Below are 26015 nucleotides of genomic sequence, written 5' to 3'. Positions count from 1 at the left end.
AATACGCCCCTTAGTTCCTCTGATACCATCCATTTTCCAAGCCCTGAGCAGTGTTGATCCATGACCAAGTTCACCATTATTTTAGTCTGACTTAAGATTGGGCTGCAGAGGTCCAGGACTGTACTATTGGCGCATCTGGCCATCTTGGTCACTGCATCACAAAGGTAACTGTCTGAGTAAAAAGATTAGGAATGCTCTGGGATTGAGAGGTGGACATTAGGCGCCAATACACCTCCATGGCTGGAAGCTCCTCTGTCTCCTAACAGGCTGATTATTAACAGGATTATCTCCTGACCTCCACACCTTTCGGCTCAGGTTCTGCCCTGTCACACTTGCTGACTCACTACTAATATGCCCCTTCTCATTACATCTGCTTGCCTGGAGAAACATGCTGATTTGAGGTGGTATAAATCTGGTTACTTGTATCTCATTCATGTAGTTGGAACCACTGTCACAGCTAGGCTAGTGATCAGAGAGGCCATTGTTAGCTTTTGACCCTATGTCCTGGCTCATCCTTCATCCTTGAGGTCAGCCTCACTAGGGATTTGTATACTATTAACAACTATCAACTGCTCCAACTAGGCATAAGGGTATGACATTATTTCTGCCTGTACCAAACCTCACTGTTCATTCTTACATGTGCACCATTCATGAGCTATTTGGGTTCTTTTAACATTGTGGCCATTTTGGAATGAAGTGCATACCTACTCCTGAGGTTAGCTCAACATTTAGAAATTTGGCTAACCTTGGCAGTTCTGCTGAATTGTATCTTTCTTGTTTTACTTCCAGATCTGACCAGTATTCATCCCCGTTGGGTTCACTATACTTAGCAGCCATCTTGGAATGGAATTTGCTTTGTACATTTTGGCCTGGCTGTAGTCCTTTACAGTTTCCTTGTCCATTTCATTAATTTACCCTCATTTGAAGGGTGTTATTTTCTTGAATCACACTTCCTATCCCACAGTATGTCTACTTAGATTTCACTAGAGTCATCATGTCTGTGAACCTCTAGTACCCATATTTAATGGTTTCCTTTTAATACCTTTAATGGGATAACACGTATATACATCTGACTCGATCAGCCAGAAGAGCCTATGGGTGAAAGGTATGCTAAAAGTCACAGTCATCTTGAATTGTGGAACCTAGCCTACTTCTTTGCCTGACTCTTCCTACCAGATGTTGCCTGAGTCCACGATGTATAACTTTCCCTGGTGTTTGGACCTCTTTATAACTAGCCAATTCATATTGAGGCTCTGTGTTGGCTCATTGGCACTAACTGTTTTGTCTAATCAGGGATTGGTTGTAATTTCATCCCTATGACCATTAGTTATGAAACAGATAATTTAAGATCTAATGGCGAGGTGAGTAAGGGCACAGGAGGAAACAAGCAGCTACGAGAAGGATAGACTCAGGAGGGCAACATATTTTCCAAATATTTAGGATAACCACCTAGTATATAAATGGGGATTTAGATTATTATGATATACATTACACTTGTTTTATGTGACTATCCTGAATTTATTCAACCGATTGCTCTTTGAGGAACAATTCTGGAAGACCGTGCCCAAAAGCATCATACCTCAAAATGCATTCTCTTTTCCATTAGCTCTTTATAGAGAATGGGGTCTTCAACTGTGTGGTACCCATGTCCAATTCTTTCTGCTTTCAAGATTTCCACTGCCTGAAATGGAAAACAATTCCATAAGCCATATACTGTTTAGTTAGTTCAGTAACACATAGATAGTGAATAAACCTTATCAGTTATTTTACTCAATAACTTCTGTTCTACTATTTTATTTCAAGATACAACTTACTTGATATATGAAAAGAGTACTATAATATTAAACAGTACTTCCATTTAGAACCATAAATTCCTAGGTTTTCTGTGACCAAATTTAGAAAACATTACTAAACTGTCACAATCACTTTGTAGAGTCACATAAGTGCATATTCACCCTGTCGTCTTGCCAAGCATCTTCTTGCTACTTTATTGGCTTCTTCTCCTGAATTTGGGTGGAGTAATTGTGGTTGGAAGAGCTATAGTGGAGGACATGGCGGGATAGTATTTATTTTCCAATTTTTGAGTATTTAGTCATGCTTTTATTTTCTCAGAAATGTCTTCTTCAAACGTTAGCCTTTTCTCAAGCGGCTGCATGGAATATGGGGGGAGAGGAGAAGAAAGCAACAATACAACCTCTGTCAAGCAAACTATGGAAAGTAGTTATTGCAAGAGGGGTAGAATTTAAATGCAGTGGTTTTCTTTCTCTCACCCCATGTGAGTCATTCTCATATGACCTGCTTTGATCACATATCACAAAGCGGTCAAAGTTGCCTGGGTTAGTCTTGATGCCATTTAGGAATTTCTCACAATCATCTGGTATACAATTTCTGGACTGATGCACAGCAGTCACTTTGGTGTCAAAAGAATGCTGAACTCACCAGCTGAAAATCAAAATCTGAGGTGGAATCTGTTGTGGTACCTTTTGGGCTTTAGGGGGAGATACTACAAGTCACTTCGAAACTGAAACAACTACTTTGACAGAAACAACCTGTAATGTATTGAACCCAACTTTAGATGGCTAGAGTGGCATTAACATGTTGTCTCTCTACAGCTACACATGCTGCAATCATTGAATTATTAGTATTCCTTATTTTTAAATGTATAAAATCTGTGATATAATTCAAGCATGACACAAGCATGCATGAGTAATTGCACTGTTGTCTGGATTATGATTGCTGACTTTTAGGAGAAAAATGTCATTCATATGTTCATGTCTTACATTTTTGCAATGGACCAACATGATACTTAATTACAACATTATGTGAAGTCATCTGTATTTGTTTTTGACATGGCCTTTCTGTCGTTGTTTTCTTTAATTGTAAGTCAAGGGTCATAAAGCCTTCTGTAGAACACATACCAATTGTTTTCTCACTTCATTTACTGTTTAAAGTATGTACTGATTTGAGGAAAAAATACTAGCTTAATGTGATTTTCCTAATTTTTGTATGGGTTAGGACATTAAAATAACAGTCATGCTGGTAAAAACCAGACGGGTTGCAACACTTCTCTGGATGGGCATAAGCATGTATCTATTCCATCCTCCAACCTTTCTCTTCAACAAATATGAACCTATCTTATTATGTGGTAAACATGAATATGATGCTTAGAAACTAAGAAATAGAAGGGATGAACTACATAAATACAATTCTCCTTTCTGAAAGTGCTAGATTAACAAGAGTTATTTAAACAACTATATTTTTAAGGTAGGTATGGGGTCTCCATTTTGGAGAATAATCACTTGTTTGTTTCAATATCAAATAACAAGATATTTGAGCTTAGGCAGCGTAACTACTCCTGATTGTGTTGGACTTTGGTTAATGTCAAATAATAATTTTAAAGTGTTGTTAATGGTGCAGGATATTTTGACACGCCCCCAAAAGTTGTGTAAGGAAAAGTTGCACTATTATGTGCTGTTTTTTTATTCACCCATCTATTTGAATTGGGTACTAGTGTGTTATGAGTAGGTTTGCTTTGAATGCCCCAGCTACTGCATGAGGTGGAGAAAACGAATGCTATTTGCTGTTCATATGTCACTAGTGGTTTTATAAAACAGATGTATCATGGTATATTTATTTGTCTGAGTTATAACTTTTAAAAAAGCTATGTACTGAACGGCTAGCAAATATCCACCTGATTACTACTACTCACAAGTGTATGGAGGAAAAAGAGATTCAAAACTAATAAAATATACATGAATATAGTCTCAGGGTCAAACATTATGGATTTCCAGGCAAACCCCACCGCCGCCCTAACTATTTTGGCTTAGATTGGTAAATTTTGCAGCAGCAAAAACAGAAATGTTGTGGAACGCAATTGAGTTTTTGTGACATTTTGTGGAATGTTATTCTGTTCTGTCCCCACCATATAACCTTAAAAAGATACCCATACTTGGTTATCTTTCTCCCACACCCTTAAAAAAAAGACCAATTTTACCAAAAGCATTCCAAGCTGCCCAGGCTAGAATCTGCTTTCTTCTACTGTGCAAGAAAGACCCCCAAGAAAGTAACTCTCCCAACATGTCTGTAGTTACAGCCTCAGGTTATGTAGTCACACAATTTCAACAGTAGTTCCCATGTTTATGAAAGTCAATTTTGTGACAATGATGCTAGAGTACAAGCAGTCTGAAATGAAAGGTGTAGTATGATGCTCTTTAGCAAATACAACAAGATGTAAATAGTTCTAAGATAACCATATGCATTCAACATCTAAGAAAGCAAATATGAAGCGCATTTATTGTCATCTTGAAGTGTGTTGGAAACAGAGACTTTCATAGGATCACAACAAATCAAGACACGTTATATGACGGCTAGTCACAGAAACTCAATTTTTCACAGATTATTACAGTACTACATGCTGTATAATTTTAATTAGTAAAACGGTATGTATGTGCAAAGTTAGTGATCATATCAATGAAAATGAGAATGTTCTGCCTGTTAATAACAATGTGCTTTCACGCAATGCTTTAATACTTTAAAAAATCACCCTTCGTCACGCCCATTAAAGGTAGGTGGGAGGAGAAAGTTTTTGTTTTTCAAAAAGTGGGCCATGGTTCAAAAAGTTTGAGGACCACTGTTTTAAAGAATTGATACATGAAGTTTACTATGTTTTGTACCTTGTAATTCATGTTATTTTAAATTGACATTTTGAGTAGAGGCTTTGTTTTTTGTGGGTTATGTTACAGTTTGTGGTCAAATGCAAATGTTTTCTTGAATTTCCCCATTTGGGAGATAATTTGATTTTCAGTTTTTTTCTCACTTTTGTTTTTGTACAGTTTTGAAGAACACTTTACATTGTAGTATTTTGCCTTTAGTATGTTTGAAACAAAACAGTTTAAATACTTTGATTTCAAGCAGACACATTTCAAAAGACAAGAGCAAATACCATACATCTCCTACACAACAAAACAGATAAATGGATGTAGATGACCTTGATGCGCTATCATCTAGGTGATGATGGCAAATAGATTTTCAATTGTAAAAGCTTATAAAAATAATGACTAAGTCAAACTCGAAATCATCAACATAAAAATACAACATGAATCTGGAGAATTAAAAAATGTTGGTGAGACGAACAAGAGAAGAACACATGATCTAAGACAGCAGTTCTGTAGAAGAGGAAATGTAGGCACAGCCCAATTACCACTCCACAGCACTCTGAATTTGGGAAGGTAAAATAAGTGACACAAACTAGAACAGATCTACCGAGATGCTTGAGGCAGTTACAATTCTAGCATAATAGAGTGAGGTACAGTGAAACCGGCATCAAAAGGTTGAATGAGGGTAAAAGTGAAGAAGAATTTATGGTAATGGAAATTTAGTTGTCTTTGATTCACTTGTAATGATCTCAATCTTATATCGTATCACCTCTGGACTTCATTTTTTTTTAATATACATTTTTAAAAGGAATGCTGACAGAATTTAGATAGTTCTAACAGTGGAGTGGGATTTACATTTCTACTCAAATTTATTTGTGAGTGAAGCATTTCTGTGTGCTGCGCACATGTTCCTTGAGGAAAATAAATACAGCATGGTTACAAAGACTGGTGTAACGTTATAGGTGATATGTAAACCAATATAACAACAGTGCATTGGATGTAATTATTACTGACTGTCTCTTTATATTGCACAATAATAATGGTTAATTTATCATGGGGTTGCAGGGACAAGCACTGGAAGGGTTGCCTGGTAGTCAGAGTGGGTATTTAAAGCCTGAATGATGAGTGGTAGAAGAAACAGTGAGGAAAAACAGAGATGAATTTACAAGAATAACACACTCCAGGAATTTGAAGTGTGATGAAGAAAAATCAGTACGAAATAAGAGGATAAAAAGGTCGAAAAGGAGGAAGATGGAGAATAGAATCTTGTCTCAACAATTTACTGGCAAAAGAAGCAAGAGTAAAGAATGAAGAGAATGCATTTGTCTTGCTATACCCTTAAAGGTGAGCATTTGGTATTCAGTTTTTAATATTGTGATAGAAAAATACTGTGTCAAAAATATCATTAGTGCAGAAATATCATGTCACAGGATATCGTTGTTAAGAATATTGACCTTTTTTGGTGTATAATATTTAAAGTAATATTGTTTTATTTAATATCATTTACTTAAATGTAGTTGTATAATTATTGTTTTTCTTGCCATTTGCTATGTATTAGTTATAATATTATTTTGGGTGTTAGTATTGTTAGTACAGTTGTTATTCATTTTTTGTAATATAGTTTGTATTTTAAAATGTTTAATTTATTTTTTTTAATTGAGTTAATAATTTATAATGTAGTAGTTGGTTGTTGTTTTTAGGTGTGAAGTAACTTAAATTATAATTAAACTAAATACTGAATTGATTTATAATTATTTCATTTTAAAACCACGCTACATATTATCCCAATCAGATAAATCATTGTGCAGTAGCTTTTTATTTGATTTTATGTATGTTGTATTATGTATTGATATTTAAATTGTTCATATGAATTGCCTACTGCTCTAATGCTTCCTTGCACATGCACTTTAATACAACCTTATTTTGCAATGATGGATTATTTCAGTGTTTTTTGCTGGAGTTGTATGTGTAGCATCATATTTATGGGCTGCATGGCCACGTCTGAGAGAGTTGCCTACTCTGCTAGGTATTGTACCAACCTAATAATTCAATGGGGAGCATCTTTTTATTTGCTTTTACGTATATTGTATTATGTATTGAAATATATAAGAGTTGTCTACTCCTTTAATTCTCCCTTGCACATGCACTTTAATATAACCTTGTTTTTCACTGACATGCTGATTTTTTTGTTTGCTGGAGCTGTATGTGCAGGGGCTACTTGCTCTCTGTATAAACTCACCTTTTTTGCACGTTTTTATAATGCCATTATACTCTCCGCAGCTGCGGGCAGACGTTTGCGCCTATTTATTTTATGCTGTTCAGTTAATTGTGATGTATATGTTTTAAGCATTTATGAAGTACGTTATTTTTTGTTTGTTTCTTAAGTCATAGTTTTAACCATTGTAAGGCTGATGGCGGAACCGTTAAAAGCTGTTAAAACTGTTAGTATTTAAATTATTTAATATGTATTTTATGTACTTATGTTTAATTTGTTTTAAATGTATACTTATATCTGTAAATTATGAATACATATTTTATTGTAGTAGCAGGTTGTTGGTTGTTGTATTTTTTGGGGAATAGGAATAAGTGTTATTTGGCACACAGAGCAGGGTTACAGTGTACATGCTAGTAGAATCCAGAATGAGTGATTGGCGACTGGTACAAACCATTAACTCTCCAAAATCACCTTTTCTGACATTCACCCAACACCATTACATCTGCAGCCCAATACCCATGTAGCCTTCATACTGTGAAGTATTATTTCATAACTCTTCAGCAACCAAAATCTTCTTTTTGCCTCCACTGCCTCCAACTTGGCCCCAGCACTGTACTGACCTTGGCCTACCAGCAGACTTGCGTGCATAGACTGCAGCAATGGTATAGACGATGGTCTCCTAATCAAATCATTAAGTACGCTGCAAACAGCACAAAACGTGTCACTCATGAATGGTTAAAAGGTGAAGACCACATCACGGCCACTGTAAAGTCACTTAACTGGCTGCCTGTCAAAGAAAGGATTGATGGCAAAACCCTGTACCATGGACGCAATCATTGAAAAGTGCTGTCTCTTCAATGTCTTCACCCCATAATATCTGACCAGATGCTAAATGAATAATACATATTTTTTTTAAATGAATTATGAGTATAACTTAGACATTATTGATGAGACACGGGTAACAAACTGACGAGAGGGTTGAGGTAATGGTAAAATGAATGATAAATATGTTCTGAGAGACGTGGAAACTGTTGAAGTAATGGAAGAGGAGGCAGCATGTGTATCCCTAATGTTCCATGGTGTAACTTGAACACAGAACGAGGTTTTAAGGGGTTCTGCATTTTTGCACATTTCGCTGTATGGACTTCAGCAGTCATTTGGAAACCTCCTCTGAAATTGTTCTTATGTTACAACTAATTATATCATGCCTTACCTCTCTCACTACTGAAGGGGGCCCGACTTCACCAGCATGAACAGTTCTATGGATACCACTTCTCACCGCCTCCTGAAAAAGAAATCCACACGTGAACACAGCTACAATCCCAGCAGAGAGGTCTCACCAATCAACAATACGGACATCCTGAAGTAACCTATTGATTGGATAACTCTCTTCCAATCCCCGTTATTCTTTTATCGAAGTCATACGTTGGCAGAAGTAGTCACTGTAAAACTAGGGGGTGGCTCAAGTGCCTTATTATGTATCTTAGCATGGCGCAAAAGCAAACAAATGTTTGGTCGGCGACGTTTAAATTCCAATTTGTTTAAGAATTACAAAGATCATTAGCCGTTTACAAACGTTTCCTGAAAACACACAGTTTCAGAAGAAAAATCCGTGACTCAGTTGAATTTTGCCAATGAGTAAAACAACCCAACCTGTATTACAAAACAAACTACTGAACACCACAGACACAGCGGCATTTCCTAATTTCTTTTGGTCACAAAATAATTAAAAAAAACATTATTGAAGTGCAATTTTAACCTTTTGACAGACAGGATCGGAAGATATGATTACAGAGACACAACAGTACAAACAAGCATGGAAGGCCAGCTCGACTTAAATTTCACATTAGGGTGTTCCAAATGTGTAGGATTGTTTGAGGTGAAAGGTCGTTACAGGTGTTCATTTTTACATTGGGATTTAAAGCTAAAGAGAAATGCAATGAAAAAGAGAGACGATGATGAGAGAGAAATAGTACCCATCTCGGTTGACAGCAAACATTTTGCAGTGTAAAACAAAGAGAGGGGATATGTAGCAATTTATCTAGGGTGGGGACTACTTAGTCCAATGTAGACGTTGGAACGCTGAATCGGAGCCCTCTAATACATAATTAGTTGTAAATAGAAGTGCAACATCATTCTTGAGAATTTAATTTTCCTAGTTTACACTGAATACATTTGTAATAGTTTCAAAGTCGTGTTAGAATGGATGGCACCAGGAATGTCGGGAAAATATTTTTTGTAAACTTAAACTCCTTGCTATTTCTTCTTTGACCACCCAGCGGCAGTATTGCTCCATCTCACGTCATTCAGAAAGGATGGGTTAGTTGACTGGCGATCTCGGTTTCTCCTCAAATGAGGGTTCCGACCCCAAGATCATTTTTGGTCACTTGGACGGATTTTATCTCAACAAACTGTGGGCTGTTGCAAAAGAACGAAAACACAAAAAGTTAAAGAAGGAGGAATGGAATGATGTAAAACAGTGACAAAGGGCTAAAAAAAAGGACTTGCAAGAGTGAGGTAAAGATGTAGGCAGGGTCTGTCCATGAGGTGGAACCAAGACTAAGCAGCCTTGGGATTCATGCTATTAGTATTTAGAAATTAACGATTAGACCATGTTGCCAACACTGAACTGCCAGGAGACAGCAACCGGAGTTTTTCCACTAAGTGTCGTGGCACCTCGAAGGCCACTATGGTGCACTGTTGTTACTGCGTTCGGAATGCTGATTGGGCCGTAAAAGTTCCTGGTAATAAAACATCCCCTGTGTTTATACTTTTTCAGTCTGAAGGCAGTAGGCATGAAATGTCAGTGACAGTCTGGATTTACCGAGGGTTTAGAGATATTTTTTGTCGTTGGGCAAATCCTTAAGAGATGGACATATTACCTGAGTTGGGAGTACGAGCCATGAGCCGGCTGCCCTTAGTAGGAAGTGAGGATGTGGCCTGGCATTAAGAGTGGCAGGGGGTGACCGCGTCCTACAACCAGTGTGGGCCTAGCTTCATAAGGCTAAAATAATGGGGTGAGGGTGAACTTCTACCCAATAAGACCTTTATTCAGAGGTCACTTGGAGGCAGTTTATAAGAATGCCTTAAAAATATAAAGGACATATTTTTATATTTTACTGTAGTGTTATATTTTGAGGATGCAAGTAAGGCCAGTGGAGCACTTTAGAAAAAACGAAGAAAAATAACAAGATATTCCGAAGTTCAAAGGTGAACCAGTATCGGGAGGAAACCGGAGAAGTGCATTACTTCCAAGTTATTCAAGGAGTGTGTTGTAAGCAGGATGCAGGAAGCGGGTATATTTTATAGGTTTTATTCCGTGTCAACAAGCGCTTCTCTTCTCTCCAATTTCCAACGTACAATGGCCTCCCGTTCCACCCTCACAGTCCATTCCATATCCCCACGTATTTACATTCCACTTCCAGATTCTTTGAAGAGACTCCACATAAACGTAATAAAAGAATACAACACATTTCCCCCCTTAATAAAATAAACAAATAGAGTAACAACCTAAAGTGAAACTAATAATTATAACGATATATACCAAGAACAAGGAGGATATAGCATACATAACTACACATAATCAGCTAACCGTGAAGATCTCTGTCTAATGCGTCCATCAAACTTCACTCTTGATGCAATAGAATCATCTTCTACACATTCACCCATACCACTCCTTTCGTTGCTCTCATTACTCTCCTAATCTCTATTATACACAGAACTACCAGTCCCAACGAAATCTCCATCTTCATCAATCACACCACTAGCACCACCATCACTCACATCCGCACAAATGGGTTCTACAAACGTCCCACTCACTATAGACCCCGAACCCGTAAGATCCAATTCACCACCCTGATCAGGAGGACACTTTGCCAGTCTGTTAACATTCCAAACTCTGCCATCCTGTGTAACCACCTTCTTATTGAACACCTTTACAACTTTCATGGCTCTTCTAAACTAAATTAATGTAGGCTCTCTCACCTTCCACTTCCTATCATATGATTCCTTGCTCTTTTCCTGTTTTCCCATCACAAAACCTTTAACTTTCTCAATATCAAGCACACCAACGCCTTTGCCACATTTCTTTTTGAACCACCAGGGACAAAGCTTCCCCTTAACAATCTAAATGAACTAACACCTGTGGTGCAGTGCGGGGTAATGCGGTAATACCATAACTTCTCCCTAACCTTCTCCTTCCAACCTCCTCCAAAACTCCGTGCCCAACCAATACATTCCTTAAGTACGCGATTAAACCTCTCCACCTGACCATTCTCTTGTGGTTCATATAAAGAGGTGGTCACATGTTTGATGTTGCAGTACTTAAGGAAACTCTGCATCTCTTTTGAAACCAGCTGAACCTTACGGGAAGCAGGAAACTGTTGCGGTTGGGGTTGCCTAGCAACCAATGACGCTTCTCTGCGCGAGCACGTTTTGTAAAACGCTCGCTGCGTGTATTTCTCATTCCCAGTGACTAAGCCTATTATAGTTGCTTGGCAACCGAAGACGCTTATCATTGCGGACCCCAATTAACTCTGTTCGTTACTGCGAAGTACTGTGATGTGGCATACACCTTAAACAACTTCAGGAACTATTGGATATTAAAAGCCTTTACTAATTATTTACAGACTATTTTTTTTACAAGGAACTGTATTGTGGCAAGATCTATAAACTGCTCTGATACTATTTTTTTTAAAAAAAAGGGGAAAACAAACAAATCTTAACCAATATGCAATTTGAGCCTCCTGCGAAATTTTTACAAATAAAAGGGGACCCACCAATTCCTTGGTCAAGGTGGAAGGAAGAATTTTTGACTTACTTAAAAGCAACTGATGAAGATGGAATGTCTCAAGAGAGGAAGAAGAACATTCTATTTCCTTGTGTAGGCTCGGAAAGGCAGCTCATTTTTAGGACATTACCACAAGTAATAGTTCATGATGAGGAAATTGGTGTGTTCAATGATGCATTATACAAACTTGAAAATAGATTTAAGCCAACCTCGAGCATTGCAATGCACAGATTTAAATTCTATACTAGAACTCAACAGGAAGGTGAAGCGTTTGATGAATTTTTGATGAGTTTACGCAGTCTATTTATGCACTGTAATTTTGGACCCATCACGGATGAGATGATCAGGGATCATATCATTGTACATGTGAGGAGCAAAAGAATTCAGGAGCAATTATGGGGGGTCCAAAGTTACAAGACGTAATAAATACGGCCAAAGCACTGGAACAATTGGAAAAGTGGATGAGGACTGTACAAAACACTGAGAAAAGTAACTCATCGAACTGGGATGTGGTCGGAGCTGTTGGCAATAATACTGGCTATAATACATTCACATTATAGGGTACTACAGGAAACAAGAAGGATGATAGAAATAAGAAAATAGATAGAATGTAATTTTATAGGTGCGGAAGTTTGAGTCACATTGCAAATTCTACTCAACGCCCTGCGATTGGTAAAGAATGCAACACATGTGGAAAGTCTGGACACTTTGCCAGAGTGTGTAGGGATATCAAAGGTGGTGATGGAAATGATAGTAGGAAATTATCGTATATACAGGATGAGAGAGAAAAAGGGGTAGTGCTTTTTGTTAAAAATGATGTTATCGACAAAACTGGAAAAATTGTGAAACAGCCTAAGTGTACAATAGTTGTAGAAGGTCAGGAACTGGAACTCATGGTGGATTCTGGTTTTCCTTAGACAATCATCACGTATGATTATTTTGCGGAAAAGTTTAAGTCGCTGTGGGGTGTATCTGACTTAGCATCCTCAGATATAGTGGCTGAGGGGTTTGATGGTGCAACAATCAATATTCTCGGATTTGTGGAGACTTCTGTGGGTTTTAAAGGGCGTACTGCTGTGATCAAAATGTATGTTGCTGAGAAAGGTGTTAATGTCCTGGGATGGAGGGATCAAGCTGAATTGGGTATAATTCTGAACCCCAGGGTGATTGAACCAGTGATGCTGGTGGGGGTTGGGGAAAAGTCTAGTTGGATTACATCCAAATTTCCTAAAGTGTTTTCTGAAACACTAGGCAAATAAAAAAATTACAGCCATAGGATTAAGCTTAAAAAGAATGCTAAACCTGTTGTGCAGAAATTGAGAAATGTTCCCATTGGTATACGTGAGGAGTTGAGAAATAGTTTGGATGAAATGGTAAAAGATGGTGTCATTGAGGAAGTGGAGTCATCTGAGTGGGTTTCTCCCATTGTTTTGGCTCGTTAACCAGATAACTCGTTGAGGCTGTGTGTTGACCTGAGAGCCTTGAATGCTAATATTATAGTTAATTGCCATCTACTGCCAAATATTAATGAAGTTGTTAGCATGTTTGAAGGAGCAAAGATATTCTCTACGTTGGATTTGAGGTCGGCCTATCACCAGATTGAACTCACGGAAGACTCTCGTCATCTCACTGCATTCATCACGCCACAGGGTCTATACCAATTTAAACGTATGCCGTTTGGATTAGCATCGGCGGCATCTGTTTTCTAGAGGGCAATGTTTATAATGTTCAAGGATATGGACAAGTTTGTTAAGTGTTTCCAGGATGATGTCTTGGTATATTCTAAAAGTGAAAAGGAACACAAAGACCATCTTGAAAAAGTGTGTGATGGATTCAATAGGAATAGTCTAACTCTGAAGTTTAAGAAATGTCATTTTTTTGCAGAGTCAGTCGAGTATTTGGGACACACCATCTCAGGAAACGGGTATATTTTATAGGTTTTATTCTGTGTCAACAAGCGGTTCTCTTCTCTCCAATTTCCAACGTACAATGGCCTCCCATTCCACCCTCACATTCCATTCCATATCCCCACGTATTTACATTCCACTTCCAGATTCTTTGAAGAGACCCCACGTAAACGAATAAAAGAATACAACAGAGTGTTTTTAAAGAGGAAAGTTCCCAGGTGAAGGCGTCCTGGATGCAGGTCCAGATTGTAGGGTCTTGTCTGACGGTGTTACTTAATTCTGTTTTTGACTTTTTTGTCCTTGGAATGTCCAAGATGTTCATTGCACCTAGTGAAGTGCAGTTCTACCGCCATCATAGTTCTTTAAGCACGTCTGTGGTTGCAGGTAATGAAGTGCCATATCTTAAATTTTATAGTTTTTAAGTCTTTAGAACTACTGAGACAGGCGCGTCGGTGCTATTGTGGAGTTCTGAGTCCACAGTGGAAGGAATTACTACTTCTTCCGTGGTGAGCAAATAAACCACAGCTCGGCGTGATACAGCATACCTTCATTTTCTGTGGTCATCAAGTGGTAGCAGTGGAGATTTAGGTGCATTTATATGAAGGAGCTATGATTGTTTACACCCAGAAACTGTCAGATACCACATGCTGCGTTGTTATGATGAGTTGCAGAGAGGAGGCAACCCAACAATTATGTGGGAGAGAACAAGTACTTGAAAAATCTTTTAGGAGTCATTTGGTGATATATGAGATGGACTTAAAACAACCCAGTTCGTGGAAACATCGCTGTTTGTTAAATATTTGATTCATGATCATTTGATAAATTATTTCTCTACGAAGCGGTATAAACAAAATAGAGAGGTGGGTTTAATTATTGAGCATAGCGAGAAATTGATATGAAGCCAGAAGTTTTTAAAGACGGCCCTAGTTACTAAAATTTAAAGATGAAATGGTAGAGAGGAGGCAGAGATCATTCCACTCGTGTCCACTTTGAAGGGGTCCCCTCCAGTTAGAGGACGCACATCCACTGCATGATTAGTCAGTTAATAGGTACTTGCAAAGATTTCCATGGGAGCCAAAACGTTTGGTCTGGAGTGTGACTGAGGGCCACAGGGTGGTGGTCCAGGGGGGCATGTTTAAGGTGGGCATAGGGGAAGCAAAGCATGTACATCTAGTGAATGAATTGCATAATGTGAAAGCGGAAAACCTCGGATCAATCCCAGCTTCCGGACTTGAGCAAGTAAAGTGATCTTAGGCAATTGTTTTATTTAACTTTGCTTCCTTTTAGTATTATCAAATATAAGATGACTTCAGAATACATGACTTCAAGATGTGTGCATTACAAACCCTTCTCTTGTTTGATTAGATGAATTATAATGTTGTTCATGTATAACAGCAGCCCAAGCCACACAGAAGATGCAGATAAGAACTGATGTGCCTCATAGTTTACTACTGGCATTGTAGTCAGGTAAGGGTGTGTAGGTTTGTGTGAGTTATTAATTCAGGAAACTTTTTGCCTCCTGATGGATGCCGTAGAACTATGATGTAAGTGTGAGAGCATGGTGAAGTGCATGCAGGTTTAGAATGGTAAGTTTGCAGTTACACACAGTCGAATAAAGACGTGTAACACACAGCTCTGAGGGTGGCGTAGTCAATGGTGAGTATACAGGCTAGGGAAGATGTTACAACTGGTGATAGGATAAGGATTAAGTAACCCACAGATAGAAATTGCTCTCCCAGAGAGTATCTTAGTCCAAACAAACTGCTTGTGTGAGCCATGTGTGCTCGGTTAATGAGCGGAATTGATGTTTGGCATATATGGGGTTAAAGTGCAACTCCAGCTGGTGTAAAGCAATTGAAGATAACAAAAGCTTCACTGAGAAGTCTACAGTTCATTGGCCGAGAGCCTGCGGGCAAAGCCGTAAAGAGAGCTACCGTGCTACTACACCACATAAAGCTATACACTACACAGAACGATAATGCTGACGGTGGATACAACCAGGTTTTGAAAGTGCAGCAAGTAGCGCCATCAAAATTGCAAGGTAACACTGTGATCAGAAGCGCTGCAAGGCAGTGATCAATCAGGTGTCAAGCGCAAAAGGATACCTGAAAACAAAGCAATAAAAAAAAGATAAGGTCATCTGCTTACCAGAACCGATTAACAAGAGTCATCATACCACAGCACTGGGGTATAGTGGCTTAAGGAGAAGTGCCCATCGTTGTGCTTACGGAGCCGTCGACATTCGAAGTGGCATGCCATCAAAGTTGCTCAGCACGTCATCGAAGACTGAAAGGCCGAGAGTTGTAATCAAAATAGTGAAAGACTGTTTTTCAAATGGAGACCAAGAAAGAGGCCACATTTCCTGCTGTTATCAAATATGATCCAGAGGCCAGTACGTCGCAAGGAGTCAGATCATTTGCATAAACAAGTTCACCAAGACCACAAAGCGGCGGTAGAGAGAACACTATCTTCCACATCAGTGAGTACTACAAACAGTTATAATGCAGTCGCCTTCTGGAAACCACCACCATCATTCTATACCATCATAAAGCAGAACATTGGAGATAGATGGGCTGCTTGGATAGAGTCATTTGATCATTTCATTGATGCACTAGAAGAAGAAGAAGATAAGAAGAAGATTATCAAATACTGTCAGAATCTTGCTGGTGGGGGAGTAAAGAAAATGCTGAAACCTGAAAAAGTTACATATTTTCAAATTAAAGAAGCTTTGAATCTCAAGTTCAACCCAATGCTGAATTTAGATTACGAAAGGTACACTTTCCGGCAAGAATCACAGAGAGTTGATGAAACCATAGACTCATTTGTTGAGAGGCTGGATATGCTCATCCTAAACTGTAACTTCAATGAATTACATGATGAGGAAGCAATACATCTCAGAGTTATTGATGAATGCCTGTCATATTCTGTTGGACTTTTTCGCTTATGCAGGGTCATCTCAAATCTTTTTGCCTACTGCCTCCTATTTTTTCCTGACCTGTTGCTGTTGGCTTTTGAACTCTGAGCACTTTACCACTGCTAACCAGTGCTAAAGTGCATATGTTCTCTGTGTAAATTGTATGTAATGGGTTTATCCATGATTGGCATATTTGATTTACTAGTAAGTCCCTAGTAAAGTGCACTAGATGTGCCAGGGCCTGTAAATCAAATGCTACAAGTGGGCCTGCAGCACTGGTTGTGCCACCCACAGGAGTAGCACTGTAATCATGTCTCTGACCTGCCACTACAGTGTCTGTGTGTGCAGTTTTAACTGTAAAGTCGACTTGGCAAGTGTACCCACTTCCCAGGCCTAAATCTTCCCTTTTCTTACATGTCAGACACCCCTAAGGTAGGCCCCAGGTAGCCTCAAGGGCAGGGTGCAGTGTATGGTTAAGGTAGGGCAAATAGTAATGTGTTTTATATGTCCTGACAGTGAAATATTGCTAAATTTGTTTTTCACTGTTGCAAGGCCTGTCCCTCTCATAGGTTAACATGGAGGCTACCTTTAAATCTGATTAAAGTGTAGATTCACTTTGGGAGCAAATGGACATGTGGAGTTTGGGATCTCTGAGCTCACAATTTAAAAATACATCTTTTAGTAAAGTAGATTTTAAGATTTTGTGTTTGAAAATGCCACTTTTAGAAAGTGAGCATTTTCTTGCTTATACCATTTCTGTGACTCTGCCTGTTTGTGGATTCCCTGTCTGGGTCAGTTTGACAGTTGGGCTGGTTGCACCTCACATTAGACAGTGACACAAAGGGAGCTCGGTGTAGTCTGCATTTCCTGATGAGCCATCTGTGCTAGAAGGCAGGGGAGGAGTGGTCACTTACACCTGAAAGGGCTGTGCCTGTCTTCACACAATGCAGTCTCCGACCCCCTGGTGAGTGTATGGGGCCGGGCCTGGGCAAGGCAGGATTTAACATTCAAGAGAGACTTTGCTTTAAAGTAGGCCTACTTCAAAGGAGAAATTGGGTATAAGAAGGGCACCCAAAACCACAGACTTTAGAGACACTTCTGGAAACAAGAGGAACCTCTGCCTGGAGAAGAGCTGAAGAGCTGAGGAAGAAGAGCTGCCCTGCCTGTGACTGTGCTTTGTGGAGCGATCTGCCAGAGTAAGAGGGCAAAGACTGGACTTTTTTTGTGCCTTCAATCTTGAAAAGAAATCTCCAAGGACTTGGTTTAGAGCTTGCCTCCAGTTGTTTGAAGTCTCAGGGACAGCAAAGACTTCTCTCTGCCTGCACCTGGAGTCTCTAGAGAGACTCCTACTCTGCCCTGTGGTGCCCATCCAGTTCCTGGGACCCTGAAAGGAGAAGCTGGCAGCCTAAAGACAAGGAAATCCATGCACAGAGCGCCGTGTGGGGAAAAGATCGACGCAACTTCGATCTGCGGCTGAAGAAACGACGCACCGCCGGCTCCGCAGCTGAGAATCGACGCTCTCAGGAAATGCGACCGAAGTATCGACGCACGGAGCAGGAGAAACGACACGAAGCATCGCTGACAGAGGTTGGGAAGATCACCACCCGCGCTACGGGGTTTTCGGATCATCGTGCGGCTGGATTTCTGACTCAAGTACTGCTGAGCGTGGAAAAACAATGCAAGGCCTGCCCGGACCCGAAAGTGCTGACCGGATGGACGCTTCGCTCTTCTGCAGAGAGAAGAAATGACGCGCCCTGACCTGGCGAAAGGAGAAACGACACAAGGTCCCGCTCGTGAGTGGAATCAACGCATCGCAAGCCCTTTTTTTGGGCGCGCACCCGCCCGTGCAGGTATTATTTTTGTGCACCCAAGGTACTTTTTCATGCTGACAGCGTTAGTGTGTGTTTGAAACTACTTAAAGACTGTTTTTGATTTTTAATTGATATCTTTACTTGTGTATTGTGGATTTTTGTCGTTTTGGTCTTGTTTTGTTTAGATAAATATTTACTATTTTTCTAAACTGGTGTTATGTCATTTTGTAGTGCTTTCATTAAGTTACTGTATGTGTTGGTACAAATACTTTACACCTAGCACTCTGAAGTTAAGCCTACTGCTCTGCCAAGCTACCAAGGTTGTGAACAGGGGTTAGCTGAGGGTGATTCTCTTTTACCCTGACTAGAGTGAGGTCCTTGATTGAACAGGGGGTAACCTGACTGTCAACCAAAGACCCCATTTCTAACATATTCATTCAGACAATGAATGCTGAGAGAAACTCTTAATCTGGTGCAAGTTCTCAAGGCTCCCAGAGTTGAAGCGCATGCTGATTGAGAAGCTGCTACCATGGAGGCCGGGGGTGCCCACAGTGAGTCAGGCATGAACATGAAATGGAAGAAGAAGCACAAGGATAAAGGATACAAAGTGATGTCTCCATGGAAAAAAAATGTTTGTCTCAGGTGTGGATTGCCATTTCCACACAAGGGAAAATGTCCCACCATTGGATAGATATGCAAAGGGTGTAAGAAGGAGAACCATTTTGTGATGGTTTGCAAGGTGAAGGGAAAAAAAAGTGCATCACGGCGAGAAGACAGAATGTCCTCCCGAATGTTCCAGAAGCGAGTTCGACGCAATCCCAGAAGGCCAAGGGACATAACCAGCAGAGACAAATTGACACCAAATGAAGTTGATTGTCATCTAAATCATCGTCAAAAATGTCTTTAATATCAAGTGAAAGTGAGGAAGACTGGTGCACAATGTTGTTGTTGACCTAAGACAAATGTGGACATGTAGGGCAGCGGTGTGTCATTAAACATTATGATTGAGGAGAAATATAACAAACTTCCTCCATTGCCACAACCAACACCATTAAAAACTAAAGTATATCCATGGACTGCATAGCTGCCATTGAAAACTCAAGATTCATCCATAGCAAGGATGAAACATAAGAAGACAAATGTCCAAGCTGACATTCATGTGCGTCAAGGTACAGAGTCAAGTGCCTGTCTACTTAATTTCAGCACAGCTGCTGATAAGGTTCTGATCTCAGTGAACTACAATATGAATGCTCATCATGAAATGGTAAGTAAGTTCCCGTCTTTGTTTTATGGGTTAGGAAAACTTAAGACTATGAAAGTGCAACTGCATTTTAATGAGGACATCTGTCGTATTGCTCAAAGACAATTGCCAAATTTAATTTAATTTACAAGAATGAATAGTTACGTAAACATGATATAATTGAGCTTTTTATTGGTCCAACTATGTTTCTCTCATAGTGGTAGTACCCAAAAAGGACAGTGAAGGAGCTGTGTCAAGCAAACAAGGCAACTGAAAGAGAACGCCATCCAGGTCTGCACATTGCTGAAATTATTACACGATTGATGTGAAGGTCCTCTCTCCCCTTGATTTAAATAAAGGATATCATCAGTTGGAACTCAAGGAAAAGCAGGTACAATACAATCCTTTCTATACATTATCAGTCTAAGAGACTAAGGGGCCTATTTTCAAGCCCATTGCGCCACAAGTGATTCATATTTATTGAAGCATTGGTGGCGCAGAGTGCAAACCCATACCTATGAGGCCACGCAAAGCCACTTTGCACTGGTTTTCATGGCCTCGTAGATGTGGAGTAAGCAAAGCAGCGCACGTTGCTGCGTTGCCTTACTCTGCATCAAAGAGGCTTTCCATGGGCATTGCGGTGGGTGTTCACACTCAACATCCATGAATTTTGACGCATTCCCAGATTTAAAGGACTTGAAAAATGCATCAAAAGCCGAGGAGAAATAATTTTATTTCTCCTTGTTTTTTCTCCTTTAATGTCTGCTGCATTCTGCAACAGACATAGAAGAACGAAAATGCCTCCATTGATTACTTTTGTGCAGGAAGGTGTCGTTTCCTGCACAAAACATGTTCATTTCCATAACCCAATGGTGCAAGGGTACCTGCATTGGTGCAAGGCAGCTAATTGTGCACCAGCGCAGTGGAAGAGGACAGGAATGCACCATATCTCAGAGATACAGTGAATTCCTGCTCTTTTTTTCTGGTGCACGACAGCAAAGCAAAGTCACTTGCTGCGCTGCCCTGCGTCAAAATCGAGTAAATAAGCTCCCCAGTTTCACTGTGTCATCAGCTCCTGGGATTTTGCAAAATGTCATTCAATCTATCATACAGCCTGTCCTGAATACTTTCAACTATAGTGATGACATTAGTTTCCGGTGCTACACAGAAGGAGCACAATGAAGCTCTCAAACAAGTGTGTCATTTACTTGTTGATATATGTTTAACTTTGAATGCTGAGAAATGTGAGTTTCATAAGACAGGGCAAAAGTTCTTTGGCCATATCTTTTCTGATGGGGGTATGACACCCAATCCAGCTAAAGTGTCAGCATTGTCAACTACAAGTACCCCATAAGATGCTTCCAGGTTATGTTCATTCCTTGGCAGGGCCAGTTTCTGTCCCAGATACATAAGAGACTCTGCTACCATGGGTGCTCCCTTGACACATGGTGATAAAAGAATGTTTCATTTCATTGGTCACGTGAACGCTACAGAAATGGCATACTTGAATCCAAAGCTTCATACTGAAGTTGTTGTTGACACGAGAGCAGTCGGGTCAGGTGCATACTTGCACAGCACCGCGTATACCCAAATGCTCAAAGACATATTGTAACATATACAAGCAAAGGTTTGTACAAAACTGAATGTGTTTATTCACAACTTGAAAAATAAAGTTTAATAGAGGTGTGTAGCTTGTGAACATTTTTATGTGTTCTTATACGGAAAGTGTTTTGAGCTTGTGATAGTTCATCAAGCATTGTTGACCATTTCTGGCAATCCATAGGCCAAGATGCCTCCTCGCATTGAAAGTTTGATCTACAATTACAAGAATACACCTACTCAATTGTGCACTGTTCAGTGAAAGATAAACGCCCTGCCAACTACTTCTCCAGCCTATACAGTGTCATTGTACCCCTTCCAAGATGGCAAAAGCCTACATAAATTACATTGTGAAATCAAACACGCCCGCTGCCAATTCATTGGAGCAAATGCCACCGCCCCAAGTCAAGACAGTAACATGCTAAAAATGAGACGTCATTACATATCAGTCTTGGAAACAACACTCTCAACCTCTTTCCAGTGACAGTGAATACCAGATTTTTTAAAATGTCAAAGATGAACAGTCTGTGACTCAAGAAGGCATTATCCTGATTCTGGAGAGTCTGCAACAACAGGGAATTGAAGTGGCCTAAGAAGGACATCATGGAATCATTGCCACAAAACGAGTTCTCTGAGACAGACTCTGGTTTCCTCATCTCAATGAGAGAGTAGAAAGAGCTGAAGACCTGTCACCTATGCAACTATTTGGTGTTTACTTTTTCGGTCTTCTTAATAATGGACATTACCTGATGGTGATTATTTATAAATACTCCTGTTTTCCATTGATAGAAGATCTCTCATCTATCACTCAAGAGTCAGTCATCGAGAGATTAGACAGCATCTTTGCAAGATGGGGATATTCCCTGGAGTTTAAAACCTGACAAGGGCCCATCTTTCAACAGTCTAAAATTCAGAGACTTTCTCAGTCATCTTAACATGAAGCATCAGAAGAGCACACCTCTTTGGCCACAGGCCAATGGCCTTCTTGAATGTTTCATGAATACTTTGAAGAAAGCTGTTCAGCGTGTTGTGGTGAAATAACTTAACCTTAAACCTGTCTTGAATTCCTATCTGCGAACTTGGCGTTCGACTCCTCACTCGACCGCAGGTAAAAGCCCTGCAACTTTGATGTTCGGAAGAGCCATGATGACCAAGCTACTTCAACTGACCAACAGAAGATCAAAATCTGAGGAAAAACCTGTACCAAAGACTTGTATCATAAAAGGAAAATGACAGCCTAAACATAAAAACGACGACGTGCAAAAGACAATGGGCCTCGGTACAACTTTGTGGCCCTTTTCCAGGACCACCGAAGCCGCTGCAGGCAAAGACCACCATTGCTGGAGGTCTTTTGCCCACCATATTAGGGGTTTTCTGCTGGGCCAGCAGGCGAAAACAGCATTTCCGCCTACTGGCCCAGTGGAGAACTCACCACAACATTGACACCGGCTTGTAATTGAGCGAGCGGCAATGTTGTGGTGCGTCGGGTGCGATAGCACCTGTTGCGTCAATCCGCATTGGGGCTCTGCATTGGGGTCCCTGCACTGCCCATTCTAAGTGCATGGGCAGTGCAGCCCCTCCCCCCCCCGAGTCCCTCATTCCGCCTGCCTTTCCATGGCAGTGTAAACCGCCATGGACACACTGGTGGATGTCGCCTCGTAATCCCCAGGACAGCCATGCTTGCAGCGCTGCCCTGGCAGATTACAACTGCCAGGACTGCCAGGCTTGCTGCAGCCTGGAGGTGTCGGGGTTGGACATTGGTGGCTCTGCCATGGTCATAATGTCGCGGTCAGACTGCCTGTCTCGTAATGAGACCCATTGTTTTCACTAGAGGAGATTGAGTGCCATTCTGTTAGCTGAGAAAACTGGAGTCTGATGCTCCATTTGATGCTGTGCCATTCCATCTCATAACCAGCAAAAGATACATGGTGGCTGCCCAACTTCCTGGGAGGTCCATTACGAGAGATTCCTTGCATTTCCGACATGCAGCTCACCACCACGTCAGATATCAATATCAAGGTAGGGACTGGTTCTGAAAGGACAATTGAAAAATCCCTGGCTGCTGTTGATCTTGCATCACCAGTGCAGATCATGGACACTTCTATTGCCAGTTCCCAGTTTCCGAAGAAACGATACGGATAATTAATCAAAGCGCCAAGAAGGCTCATAGAATCACTATGATTGTGTATATATTTGTGAAAAGTTTTAATTTTTTATTTAACAGTGAAGGAGATGTAGTGTTGTGCGAGTTATTAATCTCATGACCCTTTTGGCTCCTGATGGACTCTGTAGAACTACGATGTAAGTGTTAGAGCATGGTGAAGTAAATGCAGGATTAGAATGCTGAGTTCACAGTTACACAAAGATTAATAAAGACGTGTAATACACAGCTCTGTGTGTGACATAGTCATTGGCAGCTACCCAGGCTGGGCAAGACACTACAGAGGGGTCTATCAGTGTTTGTAAATTTCAGTTTAAAACATATCACTTAAAAAACTTTTCGCAATGCACTGATATAATGTGATGTACTAAGGTGAAATGCTTCTGCCTGATAATGAAATACACTTTTTCAATTTTTTTACGATATTTTCAGGTTTGTTTCAAGATATCTTTAAAAATGAAGATGTTTGTAAAGGCATCTTCTTTTCTACTTTCCAATTCCTTCAGTTAAGCATAAGTAAATAGTTTTCCATTTATTTAGCATCTTTCTTTAAGTTAGAGCTGTGTCAAGAAAATAGCCCCTCAGTGCTGCTGTTTACGAGGGGGATGCATGTTAAGCTCAGGAGGGACGCAAGTGGACCCCAGGCTATACTTTGAGTATTACTGAGTCAGTTCATGTCCAAGTCATTGATAACATGAACCCTTCCAAAGCTGTTTTCAAGCAGTCTAAGTGTAGATGTGTATTTGGACCCAGGCAGAAGATGAAAACCTTTTTGAAGCAGATCAGGCAGGGACAAGGGTCAAACATTAGAATGACTACAAATGGAGGAATCTGGACGCTGAAACAATCTCATGTTACGCATGCATGTAAAGTTCACTACCACCCAGTGCTGAGCGGGTGTGTGTGCCTCGCTCTGCCTATGGTAAGTTGGTTAATTGAAAAACCAGGTCTTCAGTTTCTTACGAAATTCAAGGATAGCGGAGGAGGCTCTGATGTGAAGAGGTATGTTGTGCCACGCATTAGGTAGCCATGTGAAGATCTTCCCCAGCATCCTCAGGGTATGGGACAAGAACGCAGTGACTGTGTTGACTTGTGCTGTCAAGTTCAGTTTGTAATGAGTGATTATTCTGAGGTTCCCGGGGTAGGTTTTGGTTGTGGTCAGTAAGTCGTACGGGAAGGAAAAGAACGTAAACGTACAGGTATCCAGCACAGCTGAGACATATACACATTTTCTTGTGCCTCTCATACCTTTGAGTACCTCTAAACACAGCAAAAAGTAATTGTGCTGTACCCGCTTCACACTCGTCCTGCATCACTCGCTCCGCACAGTAACTATAAACCCCACCAAGAAGAGTAAAATAGCCGGGCTAACGGAGACTGGCAGAAGATGTTTAATTGGGGAAGAATGCATGGATCTCCATTGAAGGAGAGGGGTTAAAAGACCTCTTCCTGTGATTTATGAAGCTACCACTGCTAGCCACAGAAAGCTGTTAAAGGCCGAACCTAGCCACCCTGACGCACAGCAATGTGGCCTTGATTGTTGTATGCTCTATACGCATGCGTACTACAACTATTCTTGGGAAATCAAAATAGGGCAGGGAAGCCATGCAGGGGACTTTTCATCCTAACAGCCGACATGAAGAAACTTTGTACACCTCACAAAGGACACCTAGTCCCTAGCACTGGTGCCACCTCGCAACTTGAGGGTGGCAACACAAACCCGAATCTTAACAGCAACACTCAACACACCAGGTTTCACAGGAGAGCCCGGGATGTTTGAGGACCAGAAGCATAGAACAAGCCACCATAACAGACTTATCTTTAGAGCACAAGTTGTCCCCCAGGAATGCCTGGTGCTATTAAAGGATAGCGGATGCTGGGCGTCACATATCGCAGTCAGTGAGACCATAACGACACCAGTAGAGTTTCAGCACAAAACTGAAAACAGAACAGCCCACCTGAGCATCTTAATGCAGTGAAGAGGCCTCAGGAGGAGTGCACGTCGCCGCCGGTGGGACCATTTAACTGACTCTAAAACGGGCTCACTACAGGTCAACTAGACCCCACTCCATAAGCCACAGTCCAGGTACAGAAATGGGAATGCAGATTCCAATCTGAGACAGTAACTGTTTTTCTTCCTCCCTCCCTCACTCTGAATGCTCTGGAAGGACATGCGGGTAAGAGAGTCGGCTAAAACACTGATAAAAAATAAGAATATTATATGACGTATCTTATTGTATTAGATGCTGCAGATTACTGGACATCTCTCCTTGCTGGCCATTCCCTCTGCACTAATGGAAGTGACGTAGTGCAAACTAAAACACAGGAGCAGCTACTGATTAGATAGCCGAGCGAGCATTTTACAGAGAACGTCATTTTTCGACAAACAGTCTAAGCGCTACTTCATGCATTGTTTATTTTTTTACGTTTATTCAGAGGTTTTATATGGAGCGAACAAAGCTTGAAAGAGTGATGGAGCACTTTATAAATAAAAAACACACACAAATTGCATCCCGAGTGTGTGGTGCCTGCCCTCTGGGCTACAGCATCAGTTTCTAATCATTCTCCAGCAAACCGAGCCAGCGTGCCTTTGCTTGTCTATGAACACATTCTGCGCTCTGGGCAATGACAATCACCGCACAGGACAAGGGTCCCCGCGGCAGCGCCCCAGCCCTGCATCCAATGTCACCGTCCGATGAATACAGCAGAGCCGTGACATGAATA

The 26015-nt window shown here is 40.6% G+C and overlaps 1 protein-coding gene across 2 annotated transcripts in view; it reads right to left on the bottom strand.

Annotated features, from left to right (window-relative positions):
- The window catches only part of LOC138303956 (adenosine deaminase-like), a 289137-nt gene that overhangs the window by 15880 nt on the left and 247242 nt on the right, over positions 1–26015 (bottom strand). The window contains exons 7-8 of one of the 2 annotated variants that reach the window (XM_069243549.1): positions 8084–8155; positions 1580–1681 (exon numbers count right to left, since the gene is read on the bottom strand). In XM_069243549.1, coding sequence (XP_069099650.1) covers positions 1580–1681; positions 8084–8155 — 174 coding nt within the window. The remainder of the gene's footprint in view (positions 1–1579; positions 1682–8083; positions 8156–26015) is intronic. The other variant, XM_069243550.1, reaches the window with a different exon arrangement.

The sequence above is a fragment of the Pleurodeles waltl genome, chromosome 7 (assembly GCF_031143425.1).
Source record: "Pleurodeles waltl isolate 20211129_DDA chromosome 7, aPleWal1.hap1.20221129, whole genome shotgun sequence".
Classification (NCBI taxonomy): domain Eukaryota; kingdom Metazoa; phylum Chordata; class Amphibia; order Caudata; family Salamandridae; genus Pleurodeles; species Pleurodeles waltl.
Note: the sequence above shows the minus strand (reverse complement) of the source record. Positions and strands in the feature narration are given on the sequence as shown.